Source organism: Physcomitrium patens, chromosome 4 (assembly GCF_059467195.1).
Source record: "Physcomitrium patens ecotype Gransden chromosome 4, ASM5946719v1, whole genome shotgun sequence".
Classification (NCBI taxonomy): domain Eukaryota; kingdom Viridiplantae; phylum Streptophyta; class Bryopsida; order Funariales; family Funariaceae; genus Physcomitrium; species Physcomitrium patens.
Genome location: NC_143413.1, coordinates 5,556,881 through 5,572,062, shown reverse-complemented (window position 1 = coordinate 5,572,062; position 15,182 = coordinate 5,556,881). Strand labels below are relative to the sequence as shown.

At 33.1% G+C, this 15,182-nt stretch overlaps 1 protein-coding gene across 1 annotated transcript; it reads right to left on the bottom strand.

Moving 5' to 3' along the window:
- Positions 1–12,178: 12,178 nt before the first annotated feature.
- On the bottom strand, positions 12,179–14,838 carry LOC112280921 (uncharacterized). The gene is made up of 4 exons (XM_024516878.3): positions 14,406–14,838; positions 13,346–14,079; positions 12,785–13,214; positions 12,179–12,568 (listed from the first exon to the last, which is right to left on the bottom strand). Exons 1-4 carry the CDS (start codon positions 14,556–14,558, stop codon positions 12,545–12,547), a joined length of 1,341 nt encoding a protein of 446 aa, XP_024372646.2. The 5' UTR covers positions 14,559–14,838; the 3' UTR covers positions 12,179–12,544.
- Between the last annotated feature and the right edge of the window lie 344 nt (positions 14,839–15,182).

Below are 15,182 nucleotides of genomic sequence, written 5' to 3'. Positions count from 1 at the left end.
AAGATGTAAGAGTGTCTATAATTGAATCAAAGACTTTCTTCTTACGCAAAGAAGCATACACTTCTTCAATAGTAATTTTTCATTTTGACCAATCAAAGCAATACATGGCTTCCTCAATGGTTTGAGGTTCAGGATCGTCTTTCTAGCAAGAAAAGGCTTCTATAATCATATATGCAAATGATTCATCTACCATAATAGATGGTCTGTCCGAAATATCGTTTGTAGCACAATACGGAATAGATAATTTTTTATTCAACTTGTTCTTATTCCTTCCAATTCCAAGATTGTTTTTCACAAGAATTGAAAATATATTATGCAGGAATATATCATCATGAATTGGTGGTAATTTCTTGAGAAATAATACCAGGATTAGTCAATATTATAGCTTTTTTCTTATGTGCTCGCTTATCTAGTCCACAAGTTCTTTTAATTGTTGTTGTTATAACTTGAGATATTATAGTCAGTGGCACTACAATATGAGCAAGAGCATTGTAAGCCTCATTGATAGGAACTCTTATAATTTTAGATGCATCATTGAAGCCATCAGGTGTTTCATCTACAATCCATTTTAGATGCAAAATCTTAGCAACTTCAGTTTCAGCCAAAGATGTCCTAGGATCAAAATTCATTGTAAATGTTTTCGGTGCTTCAAATACAAATACTTTATTTCTTTGTTGATTGGATACTCTTCCTTGAAGACTTGGGAATACATTCTCTTCAAAACAAATTTTTTGCAAACGTACATGTAATAATGTGTCAGTTGATGGATCAATAATATGAATAATGTTTGGTGAATCAAAACCAACATAAATGCCTTCTTGTCGATGAGCTCCAATGGTACACTATTGAGGTTCTAGTATTGGAATCCAAGTACAACAACCAAATACTTATAAGTGAGATACATTTGAAACACGACTCGAAATAAGCTCATATGGTGAAACAATTTCAAGAGAAGAAGGGCTGAGGCATATTAATACTACAGCATGTAAAATTGCATGATCCCACATAGATGCAAGTAAATTTGCGTGAAGGAAGAGTGATCTGGTAATGAGTTGTATATGCTTTATAAATGACTCAGTAAGTTCATTTTGAGCATATTCATATCGAACACAATATGTCAATTCAATTCTTGTTGCACTACAATAGTTTTCAAAAGACTTTGATGCAAATTCTTTTATATAATCCATATGTAATGTTTTTATAGGATAATCTAGAAAATGTGCTTGAAAATGAATAAGCATAGATGTAAGATTAGAAAACACCATGTTTTGAGTTGATAATAATAAAACATGTGATTGTTTACTTGATGCATCAACAAGGACCAAAAAATAACGAAATGGTCTAGATATTGGATTAATAGGATCACAAATATCACCATGAAATCTTTTAAGTATTGGTGGTAATTCTTATGGGAGTTTCTAAATTGAAGGCCAAGTAATCATCTTATTTTGTATACAGACACAACACAATTCGATAGAATCTATATCCACAAGCTTTAAATTGTACCCAGTTATACATAGAATAATCTTTCTAAATAATATAGATCTTGGATGTCCCAATTGTCTATGCCAAAGAGAAGTACGACTCTTTGTGATAGATGATGAAAAATTAAATATAATGGGAGGCTGAATTGAAATTCAGTATAAACCATTTTCTATAGAAAAAGCTTTTTCAACAACTTAATGATTCTTTGCAAGAACCAATATCTCTTTTCTATTTAAAATGGCAGTCGAGAGGTGTTAACCATTGATACGCACATCTTGATAGCTGATCAAACTCTGAGGTGCTGACGGTGCAAACATTGCATGTTTACATTTTATGATGGAACTTGCAAGTAATTTTACCATCGCTATACCTTCTTGGAAAAAAAACGCATTTGCTCCAGCCATGGTCATCATATTTTTAGTTTGCTAAGTTGAAGTTTTTTCAATAAAAAATTGTCTATCATACAGGATAGTATGTATTATTGCAGAATCAACGAGCGCATCATTTGATTCATCATTAGAGGTTTTGTCATTCATATAAGCCTCTAAATCATCAATACCAATAGAATCCATGGTATGAATTTCATGAGCCTCAGCTCGTAGTTTCTTATTTTTTTTAGAATATTTTAATAAAATATTCTAAAATATGGCATACATATACTAAATGTCTAATAATTCCATACTTATGGCACGAATGCATCTTTGCTTCTTTTTTTTTTATTATAATTATTAGTAGAATGCTTATTCTTTCTATATGGCTTGAAATGGTCATGATTATGACTACCCTGATACTTATAAGCATGTTTTCCATGTTTATATAATTTTTTCTTAGACTTTGAAATATTAAGTGTATGAGATTTTGGAACTATGGTTTGAATATGATGAGCTTTCGCATTACACAATAGTAACTCATTTTGCTTCTCTGCAAGAAGTAGATAGGACATGAGATCAGAATAACTTTGAAATTTTATGTTCTTGTATTGTTGTACAAGCACAGCAGATAGATAAGGAAATGTAGAGAAAGTTTTCTCAATCATTTCTTCTTTAGAGATGCTTTGTCCACATAATTGTAATTGTGAGACAATACTATACATTTTACTATTGAAAGCATTTAAATTTGGAAAATCCAAAATACATAAATGTGTGCAATTATGATGTACATGTGGAAGGAAAATGGTCTTTTGATGATCAAACCTAGATTTAAGATTCTTCCAAAGTTTTACAGGATCTTCCATTTCCAAATATTAATATTATTGTACAGGTATAAGATCACAATGAAGGAGAAGAAATGCTTTCCAATAGATAGTAGGAGGAATAGAAATACTTATTGTAGAAGATTCTTCAAACATAATGACATCCGAGAGTTGTTCTACAAATAAATTTGTTTTAGCTATTTTTGTCCATAATAGATAATTATTTCCATCCTCAATCAATGGTGGAAATAAAAGAGCTTGAAAATGTTGGAATGCACTGATTATAGTTGGAACCATAGTAGAAGCAGTTGAAGATGTTGAAGCACTCATTATAAATAAATCTATAAAGTAAATACAAGATCAAGTAGAAAAGTTGAGTAAAATGTACCTTAAAATATAAAGTCAAATAAAATGATAAAGTTGAACTTAAAATCAAAAATATTAATTAATCAATTTATATTTATATATATATATATATATATATATAATAAGATTGTGGATTGTAGCAGTAGAACAACAGCAAGGTGATGGTGGCAGTCAGCAGCAGCGGCAGGGCAATAGCGATAGGACAGCGGCATTAGTGGCAGTCAGCAGCAGAGTTGGTGGTAGTTAGCAGTCAACGGAAGCGGCAGTCAGTAGCAAGGTCAGCGACAGTTGGCAATCAATGGCAACAATAGTCAATAGTGAGATTGGTGGCTGTTTGATGGCAATCGACAGTTAGCAATGGCGGCAAGGTGATATCAGCAATAAGATTGGCACCAAGGTCATCGGCAAGCAGCGACGGTTGTTTGGCGGCAATCTGGTAGCTATTTGGAGGCTGTTTGGCAATTATTTGGCGGCACGCACAGGGCACAGTAGGAAAGTTGGGCAGGAACAAGTATTTTAAGCAAGCACGGTACAAAGTAGAGCAAGTGCTCTAAACAAGCAGCTAATGTGTGAAGGGCCAGTAAGAAGTGTAGCAAGATCATGAGTCAGATAGGGAATAAGAGTAGCAACAGATTTGAAAAGTCAAGAATAGAACAAAAAAAATTGCCATAGTGTATAGAAGAAAGTAGTGTTGATAACGTGTTGAGAATGTTTAAAAAGATACAAGAGTAGTAGTAAGTAATACATACACACACAAGAGAGTTTCTAAAGAAAGAGAGCTTCACACACAAGTCTATTGATGTGGTTGTATGACGTATACAAGAGGAGAGGGAGAGAGAATAAATAGTTCCTCTCCACTACATTCTAAATAATGTAGCTATAGTATTTACTATAGATTATAGTAAATATCATAAAGAGTGTCGGCTACATTTAATGCTTTCAATAGTATTCATTCAATTACTTTTTGATATGCTCTAAAAATATTTTTTTAAAACCATAACAAAATTAGGCTACTTAATTGTCTATGTGCTTGTTGCTATTTTTTTTTGATAATTTATTTTTGTATTTGATTATATGAAGTATTTTATTGTTGTTAGAATTACTTATTAAATAATTTTGTATCTTTTTTTACTATCTTTGTATCTTTAAAATCTTAGATCTTCTCTAGTTATTAATCTCGTTTTTATAATTTTATATCACTATTAATGTTGTCTTGAAGAAACTCTTATACAAATATCTTTTAAATATTTAAAGCCATTAGTATGTATTTATTGCACCTTTGAAAATTGATGTAACTTGTACAAAAGATCTTATACAATTGTAAGATTCAATTTGTAAATACAATCAAATTTTACTTGAAAAGTAATTAATTTATTTTAATTCTTAAATTACTTGCACATCTAATTAATTAACATACACTCAATCATTCAAATAGAAATACTTCTTTTGAATTTTCATATTTAATTGGTAATTTTTATTCAACCAAGTGCATTTAAAATAAGATGGTTTTGTTCTGATTTGTGGTTTTGTTTCAATTTTTTGAATCCTACTTTGGTAAAAAGTAATATTTTATATATGAATTTCTAAACATTCTTTTTATATTTTTAAAATAATATCATTTATATATATACATATTTTATTCCTAAGTATATTATTTTCTTAATAAATATTTATTATTTATTATTTTAAAGTAGTAGCCTTTTCTTGCAATAATTTATTATTCAGAAAACCTATAACTAGATTTTTTATTTTTAAAAATAAATTATTAAAAGTGAACCTCTTAAAATTATGTATAATTATTTGTGATATAATTTTATGTAAAATAATTGTAGATATTTCAACATTTTAACAATAAGACTCAAACTTTGATTTAAAAGAATCTTAAATTAATAAATAGACTTGAGAGTATAAAACTTCTAATTTAAATTGTATTAAGTATTTTTTTATATATAATTGTAGAATATTTTCTGTAGAAATTATAACCCATATTAGAAAGATTTTAAAAATAAGTCCAAAAAAAATGATATTCTTTAAGATTTATGATTTTTCATAGCTTATCTATTGAAAAACCACTAGGAAATATAGACTTTAGTTATCAAGCTAATCAAAAAAAAAACCAAAAAAAAACTAAATCAATTAAAATAATTTTTATGTTACTTATTTTTTATGCTTAGCCACAAATTATAGAATAAAATATTGATTGATAGTATAAAAATAAAAAATATATATATTTAAATTATCATAACTTCAATCAATCAATAAATTAAGTTATTCATTAAATAAATGACTTGATAAAAGATAAACAATGTTCTTTTAAAAGAATGTATTTGGCTTAGACATAAAAATTAGATTTAATATTATTGGTTTTGTTTTAACATGAAGTTATTGAAATAGAAAATCATTAGTTGTCAAAAAAATTAATATAAAAGGTATATTATTAGATTTATAAAATTCTAATTTACATATTAGTTCCAATAGTTGAAGAATCTTAATTCCATTACAATTTATATGACCAAAGAAATAACAATAATTGATTTGAAGGATGGAAGTTTGCCGAGCAAGACTTATACCTTAGTGACACAAAAAAATAAAAGATCGACATGTAAGATGCATCAACAACAAAAATTGACATTTCATAAAGAAATCTATTCCAAATGAATTTTGACAATATTTATTTGGAATTGGAATGACTTGTATTGACTTGTCAATTATACAAGTTGATTTGATAAGAGTCTAAAAAATATCAATTTAGAGTACTAAAATATAAATAAGATATATTAATAAAAATATCTTAGAGAAAAATATGAATCTATGTAAAATTATAAAAAGCACATACAAAATACACAATATAAGTTTGATTTTGACAAGCCTAATACAAGTATAGATCCAAACAAAACTAAAATCTATTCAATGGAGAGAACTTAGAAGTCTTCATATTCCAAACATCTATTGACAAATTAAAATGTACTAGATCAAGGACTTAAAAACCTCCTAAATATTTTTATTCAAAAAATTTCAAGATAAAAATTCAAGTTTATTACTTTAATATATATCCATTACATTTGTATCTACACATTGAATTTTATAGATTTTTTTGACTTAATGAACAAAGAAATCTATTTTGACATAATCTACTAAGAAGAATCTAATCTACATGACATGACAATCATGACTCTAGATGATCCATAATGGAAACCATGAGCAACAAGAACTTCAATCAAATACAATCATAATTAACCTCTAGCTCAACTTAATACAAAATAAAATTGAAGGTGATTCCAAAGCACTTGGAATCTAGATTCAAGTGTATAAAACTCAATGGAACATCTTAAAAATTAATATAGAAGAAAAATTCCATTTAAACATCAATTTCTATTAGATTTTCGTCACTTCCATGAAGCACTTCTTTGTAAATTTTGCAACTTCATTGATTGTATTTTTCATCACTTTGATTGGTTATGAATTCAAAGTACAATATCATTATTTAATTAAAAAAATTATATTTTAGAAGTGCTTAGTTACAACTTGTTATAGATAATTTTGGTTTTTATTTGTAAATAAATTTTAGAAATTAAATAAAGATTTAAAGACAAGATTATATTATAAAAATAAAATTTACAAAATTTTAAAAATAAAATGGATATATTCAAATCCATCATTTTTTTTGGTATTAGAACTTATTTCTACTTTTATTGATTGTGCATTTCATTATAATGAGCAATTTTTGAAGCTCACTAAAGCATGTGGAAAGCAAGCATAAAAGATGATTATACCAAGTCTATTTTTTGGCTCTTTTGAAGTTAATTTTTAACTATGTAATTATCTACTTCATAAGCTAAAGTTGGCTATTGATAGTACATAGTTGCTCTTTTGTAATTATTTTTTTTACTAAAAGACATAACAAGTTATCTCAATGATTTCAAATTCTTTCATACTTTAGCTAATACATCAATAAAAGCTATCCGAAATTGTTGCCACATTGAATAAATTTAAGCTACTTTTTTGATACCAAATATACTAGAGCATATTTTTTCGACTAGTTTTGTTTTAGATATATTTATATATTTCATTATTGAAAGATTTATATTAATCAAAGTACTTAAGAGTGTTATAGAATTTGAAGTTATAATTGTCAATAAGAATTCCTCACACTATAAAGAATTGTTGCTAAAAGATGTGAATATATTGCTTCAAAGAAGAGAAAATTTGAGCACAGAAATATGTCAATTTGATTTTTATTTTAAATATATCTATATATATATATATATATATATATATATATATAAAATAATTATTTCTAAAAGCATAATTTTGCAAGTAACTCATTAAAAACATATTGCATGGATAAGATAAATTTAAAAGAAATACAGCAATTGGAATATGTTCATTTGGTTTTGTGTTCAAAGAAATGTGGTACGAAGTTGAGGTTGCCAAAAAGATATTCTATGCACTGAATTCCTTAGATTTTTATAAGAAAGAATCAATCATAGGATGGTTATTTGATCCCAATATTAGATCCTTGCTTTGTTATACAAAAGGTAAGAATAAGTATTGCTTGGTTATGGAATCGATAGATGGCAACATTTCTTGTTTAATAGAAAAGATCATAACAAAAGGCTTGATATTTAGTTGTCTACATAGTATATTGGAAGCAATTAACTTCATGCTTGAGGTTGAAAGTGGCATAAAATACATACATGATATAAGGATTATTTATGAAGATTTAAAAACCATAAATATTCTTGTGAAATATAAAAAATAAAAAGATCCTAAAACTTCATATATATGGACAAATTTTGGAGTCTTTGGATTGTCAGTATATATATATATATATATATATATATATATAATCAAAATTTTAATGTGAGAATAATATAATAGATGAATTCTACGGTGATAAGATCAAATACAACTTTAATTTTAAGTGATTGTATTATTGCAAAGTTTTTCTATGTATATATTCTTTTGGTATTGATATATATAATTTTGCCATGTGTGTTATGAAATTTTGACCAAAGAGATGTCCTTCTATGACATAGTAAAAAAATGACGTGAAGAAGAAGATATTAAAGGATAATCTTCTTGAATTGCCAAAATATTATCTTTGATCATTAATACAATTGGTAATAAGATGGATCCAACATGCAAGTGAATCACCTTGATTTGATAAAATATGTATTAATTTAAAGAACATAAAATTTTAATTTCTTATGTTATATCTTTATATTGATACATTAATAAATGTTACCATAGTTACAAGTAGATATTAATTTATTTTATTCTTTTTTTATAATAATTTAACCAAGTATAAGTCTTTATTTTATTTATTTTTTAAAAATATTTAACTTGCAAATTTCAAGCCATTGGTGGTTGATGAATTAAACATCTAAAATATTTATTTTGATCAAAGATTTTCTTTTTATTTTTTATTTTTAGATATAAAAGAATACTTACTTTAAACTTAAAAATTCCAATGATATATCAAAAATAGGTGATATAAGAAGGTATTATCTATTATGGCTATATTAATAGTATTAAGTTGTGAGATAGATTAAAGGTGGAAGTGAAGTAGAAATATCTTTATTTAAATTTCATAGATAATATTATATTAAATATTAAATATTTTAGTTTTATTTATTAAATCAATATTATAAAGAAGATAATAAGATGATTTTAATTTATAATTACATGACCAATGGATCTCTTAAAGACCTCCTTAATAGAAAAGAGAAGATCAATTTATCTTGAAAATAAAGATTAGAGATTTGAATTAGTTTAGTACAAGGCTTGCATTATCTTCATACTAAAGTAGGCAAATACATCATTCAAAGGGATATTACATCAACTAAAATCTTCTTTGATGAGAATTTCATTACTAAGCTTGATGATTTTGAATTGGCAATGATTGGACTTATTATAAGACAAATTCATGAGTACATTATTAGAGGTATTTATAGCTATGAAAATCTCAAGTATATTAACATATGTTTGTGCTTTCAAATGTCTAATGTATACTCCTTTGATATAATCTTTATGAAAGTGTTTTTTGCACACTAATAAACTTTTATATTACAATACAAATACTCAAAATGGACTAAGTTCTTAATCATGGCTAAAATTGTCAATACAAAGGTTTTTCATGAAATTAGCTTTGATGTCTTAAAAAAATTGACAACATTATTAAGAAGTATTTGAAAAAAAATAGATGATAATTATCCTGCAATAGTTGTTGTCTTCAAGAACTGTTAACTTAATGCTGAATGCTAAATGCCTTCTTTATTGATTCCCATAAATGTGCACATGCTGAATGCTAAATGCCTTCTTTATTGATTCCCATAAATGTGCACATTGTTTTTCTTTTGTGTGACTTCGAGTTTTAGGCACAGATATTTACAAAGAGTTTCCAAGGTTGTGCTTGCATGAATATCATTTGTCATAAATTCAAGTACTCTATCTTGCAAATGATGTTCTTGTAACGTTCAACAGTAGCACACAACCAACATGCCAGGATAGAAGCCAAAGCCATCTCGAAGCCACCAAAGACGATGCCAATGTACATTGGCGTCGTGGATGGATCATTGTTGGTGATCACATGAACAAGGGTGGACGGTGCTAGACCTGGCGCTTCCGCTGAGGGCGGAGGAGGTGATGGAAATTGCATCGTGCTCAAAGGTACAAGACTTAGAAGAGGAACAAGCAAACTGAGTAAAATTTCCCAATTGAATTATCTCCCTTCAATACAATACTAGGATATTTCCATGTAATAACTGATCTTGTCTCCACTTGCGTCCATGAAATTTTAGACCTCGCTCCATCGCACAACCCTTGCTTTGTGACAAAATTATAAATCCCTCCCTTGCCCTCCAAGTCCCCTGCATACCAATTCTGCGCAGTAGAATACTTGATACCTGCACCCGATGAACAGTACAGCTCCACTACTGCGGCATGTAGCTTGCTCTTGTCGTATGAAGGGGCAGTACACCCCTCCAAGTACCTCATATATGCATTTTCATTGCAAACAATGAGAGTCCTCTCAAATTGTCCAGTTTCTATGGCGTGGATCCTAAAATATGTAGAGATTTCCATCGATGAATTTGGATTATAGCTCACTTGGATATTGCTCACCGCAAATATACTCCACAAGTCTATATGGCTTCAGAGTATCTAGAGCACGGTGTGGTCTCGACCGAAGCCGACATGTTTTCCTTTGGGGTGGTGCTTCGTGAGATGCTATCTGGGCGGGAGGCGATCTACAACAACGGCGGGAGGGAGTTCACCATGCTGTCGGTGATAATCGCCAAAGTTCTCAGCGGCGACGACCAGATGTCAAAGCTGCAAGCTTGGATGGATCATCGCTTGCAAAATACTTATCCGAGCAACATCGCCCTCAGCGTGGCCATCCTGGCGAAGTCGTGCGTGGAGACGTATCCGAGGTCGAGCCCCAACGTGAAGCAGATCAGCTTCGCGTTGTCGAAGATGTCCAATGCGTCGTAAGAGTGAGAAACGTCTACCCGATACTCGAACCACCCCATTGAAGCTCCTTGATCATACACATACGGTATCTAGACATTTTCCATCCGTATGCTCAAATTCTGTATAGACGCACATCAAGTATTGTAAGCTGCGGTTCATTTTGCCATTGGGGATAGAACAGGATGCACATCAAGTATTGTATGTTGAAGTTGATTTTGCCGCTAGGGGTAGAGCGAGACGCACATCAAGTATTTTACGCCCCGGTTGATTTTTCCGTTGGGGGTAGAGCAAGACGCACATCAAGTATTTTACGCCCCGGTTGATTTTTCCGTTGGGGGTAGAGCAAGACGCACATCAAGTATTGTATGTTGCGATTGATTTTGCCGCTAAGGATAGAGCACGACGCACATCAAGCATTGTATACCACGGTTGATTTTGCCGCCGGGGGTAAAGCAGGCATTTGATATGTGCAAGACCAAACTTATATGATCCATGGTTCAAGCCTTAAACTCACCTTAACCATGAATAAAATTATATCTTATCAACCTTAAGGGTAGTTTTGCAATTATCACAATAGTGAGGGATATATTTGCTATTATTAAGAATTTACAAATATTCTTGATATTTCAACATAGTTCAATAATATTTTTCTATTAAATTTTGCTATGTAGAATCTTTTACACAATTTATAATCATCATTAAGTTAATCACTTCATTTAACTTTTATACTTTAACTTTCCTATCTTGACTCTATATTAGAAAAAATCTATAATTTTATAGTACTCTTAAAAAGTTGTAAATTCATTTCAAAATATATGACTCTAATATTAGTTTTCATCTAATGACATTTGTTACATTAAGTGTGAAATCAATTTACACAACATACAAACCTTAGAACTTAAGACACAACAAAGTATAGAATATTTCTGTATTCAATTTTTTCATTTAGAGTTAAAATTAATGAAGAGGCTAATCTTCTAGAGTTAATTTGGCATAGGAATTGGCTATTAGTGCTTATAAAACACAAGCTAGCTCTAATACATTAGTAAAATGTCTAATGTGTGTAGTATAAATATAAAAGCAATATAATTTCAGTTATTTAAACATATCTAAGGTTTAGCAGCACTTCTCATGTAGAAGTTGGACTTAAATCCAATGATCAATAAAATGATAAAGAAAATTAATCACAAAAAAAAAACAAACAAGTACACAAATCAATGAAAATGACATATTCTTAAGACTGTGAAACAAATCATAAATAGTTATAAAAGACAAGTGTAGAAACTATGTAAATTATAAGAAATATGGAAAATTCCACTAAAAAGCTAATTTCAAATTACATAGGACAATTTATGGTTTTTTTAGTTTGAATATAACTTCAATACTTCTCATCATCGAAGATCAACCCCATACTTAGGATGTAAGGTTTTAAAATGCCATATGCCAACTTCTAAAAAAAACAAAGGTTCTAAACCATTGGATAAACTCAGCTCACTGTAAAGAAAGGAACCATGATTTTTTCACTGGAACTTTGGAATGAAGAATTGCGACGGGATGACTTGAGAGGCTTAAATCCCAAAGCCCTAAAGATAGAAAAATACTAAACAGCCAGATGGAGGAAGAAAAAAAAAAAAAAAAAAAAAAAACACAGAGTTGTATGAATGAATCTCGCATGGAATTCCCAAATTGGAGCCCAATCCCTGTGTTCGAACAGAGTGCATCACTCGGGGTCGTGAATTATGAAGTGCATTTCACTGAATGGCTGGCCAGCTATTCAAGCCAGTGGGACCAAGCACATTAGTTATCTACAACAAAACTATTCCATGATCATCAAGCAGAAGCTACCATATTTGAATCGCCGCACCACCGCAGTGGGTGCTGAAAAAACGGCATTACCTTCACATGTGGAAGAAAGAGAGACTGGAGAAAAAGGATTATACAAGGGTTACCTGAGGTGAGTTCTAATCTGCCCAGAAATGCTAACGTACAAGTTGAATTGGTGAATTGGTGAGTGAGTGGGATGCGTTGTTACGAACCACATTCACCCTCATTCTGCACAAAAAAAATGGTATCTTGGAGGTGTTAATAAATGTAGTACCGAAACAGCTGCAGATGATGAAGTCATTGGATGCAAGTGAGAGATTGGAATGTGCAGATGGGGCTAAACACATTCATGAAGAGATGGGTCAGCGTATTTCTATTACTAGGAAGGTGGAATTGGAACACGAAGAGTGCGGAGGAACCCATGCCAAGTGAGAAGTGGGTCACCTTCATGTAATGACACACTTGAAGGACTTCGTCCAGAGGCGCCCAATCGCCGAAGTTCTTCTCTGCGAACTGGTACGAAACACCGCCTTTTCCTCGCCGGACAATGAATAGGCCTCCCTTAATTAGCCCTTCTCCTCGTGCGTTTCCAGGTATGCCTGTTTTTATGGCTCGCTTCCAATTGAGGCGCGCGAGAGGATTGAGAAAAAATCCCGTGAAAAGGTTATCTTTCATCAACTTGCCTCCTCCCAGTGCCCTGAAGAAGTCCCGCTTCTCATCCAGGACCACCATGCCTGCCCAGAACCGCGGCCAGAACGCCCACACCTCCTCGTCGATGTCCTCCAGGAGCACGGCCACGAGCTGCACGCCTAGTGCGTCAAAAATCGGCTTCCGGGCGAATAATTGATGTGCTTCAGCTCGACACATCACGCACCTGCAAAACGCCAGCAACTCAGCAAAGTTTTTACCAAGACTAACTATGAGGGATAAGATGTGAACGGAAGAGAGAATCGGGTGTTAGCATGTTTTGGCTGAGAAGGAATCCGGGTGGTGCATCATACATACCCTGGTCTCCGAATGCAAAAGAATAGAGTCGCCTTCTCGGACCAAAGGTTGGAAGCTTTGAAGGGTTGGGGTTTTTTCGCCCCCTTCATCGTTCTAACGTCAACCCCGGTCTTGTGATCTGGTGCGAGTTGTCGCACCGAAACTCTCTCCAGCACCGACAACTTTATGATGTTATCCGGGGTTGGAGCTTTCACCATCCCACGCATGCGACGCGCGGTAGGAATCGCTGCGAATACTCCTCTTGGAGCGTTGGGTTTTCTGGCGTCGACGGGCCTCAATAAAGTTGGTGACTCGTATCCCATGTCGCTGGCATTCGACTTACGAGCATTCGAGGGTCGGGAGCTGGCGACAGGCGACACCTTCGAGTAGGATTCGACGAATGAGGAGACTAACGATTCGCTCAACGTGGATCTGTGCAACTCAAACGGGGGGGGCTTGAGCACGGGCTTACTGGATACCAATTCCTTTCCTTCATCACTGCATCGTGAAGCTGTGGAGGGGCGCCGCCGACTGCCAGAGGACACTCTAGTAAGATCAGGTGGCAATTGAATCGCACATGACATTGTCGTATCAACGAAGGTGGTTACATGATTTCTTCGCATCCGAAACTTGGTGGCTAGCTCAGAGGGCTTCATGCTTATCAAGTCGATTAGCCCTATCCCTGAGGCCTCCAACCTTTCAGCGTACTTCATCAATGAACGATTGTGAAGATATATTCGCAATTCAAGAGCATCCTGCACAACGAGCACAGAAGAGAGTTACCAGACCAAGTCTCCAAAATTTGGCTGCAACTGAGCAAAAGCTTGGTTGGAATCCTAGGCATTCTGGCGACGTTTACGTTGTCAAGACAGGTGAAGATTTTCAGTGTAACGGATGATTCGACTTGCATTGGATGGTGTGAGGAAAGTAGAATGTGATTCCATCGCAAGGGAAACAAGTCGAGACAGAGTGGGGGCAGCGTGGATTGCATTGAAGAAAGAAAAAAATGCGCAGCATTCGATGAAGTGGTAATTGTGCACGTGAAGAAGAGAAACAGATACAACATCGCTGCGAGACTTACTCGTTGAATGTCGGTGAGATTGAGCGCATCCATGTCATCGGCACGGATTATCTTCAGCGTGGGTACGTCATCCCAGCCATCTTCCGCAAAATTGCTGCCCATGTCCTTCAAAACCCCTGCCCCTAAAAACTCATCTAACGAATACGATGCCATTTCTTCGTGCGCGGGGCGGAACTCGCGCCACTCCCAAGATCAACCAACGATTGACGTCAAAGAAACTCAAAAAACATATCTATCAATGCAACAGCCAACGTAGTCTGCAAGAGTTCCACACACTCGAAGAGTTCACAAGCTAAACCCTCCACGATGTCAAGACCACACTCACGTAAAACTCCCCTGACAATGGACAAAGCGCCGAAAGCCACATTTGTAGCCCCTCAAAGCCCGCCAGAAAATGATTGCAGCACATTCAACGAACCCAACGAACGCCGAGAAAGTGAGACAGAAATGAACCACCCCGTGCACAGATATCGGGATTAATGCCACTGACCAGCCTGGAAGCGCAAAACATGGGTCTAAAAAGGGACATCGGATAAATCACTTGCATGCACCACCTTAACCCACTTTACCCGACCACATTAAAGCCACAGACAACTACGTGAAACCAAGTGGGTAAGAATATCCGAAAACTCCATGGAGAAAGGAATGAGCCCTCTAATTGTTTCGACGCCTTCTTGGGCTGGCATGCGTCGTCATGCCCTGACAAGCAGCGCCATGATTCCCTTCTCCCCCAGCATCCGGATGTAGCAGCATTGTCCTCTTGCAACTCATGTGCTC

Excerpts from the sequence above, each read along its gene's own strand:
- LOC112280921 (XM_024516878.3), bottom strand. The coding sequence starts at position 14,558 with ATGGCATCGTATTCGTTAGATGAGTTTTTAGGGGCAGGGGTTTTGAAG. Across the intron at positions 14,080-14,405 it reads ATCTCACCGACATTCAACGA|GATGCTCTTGAATTGCGAAT; the intron begins GTAAGTCTCGCA and ends CTCGTTGTGCAG. Across the intron at positions 13,215-13,345 it reads TTTTGCATTCGGAGACCAGG|GTGCGTGATGTGTCGAGCTG; the intron begins GTATGTATGATG and ends GGCGTTTTGCAG.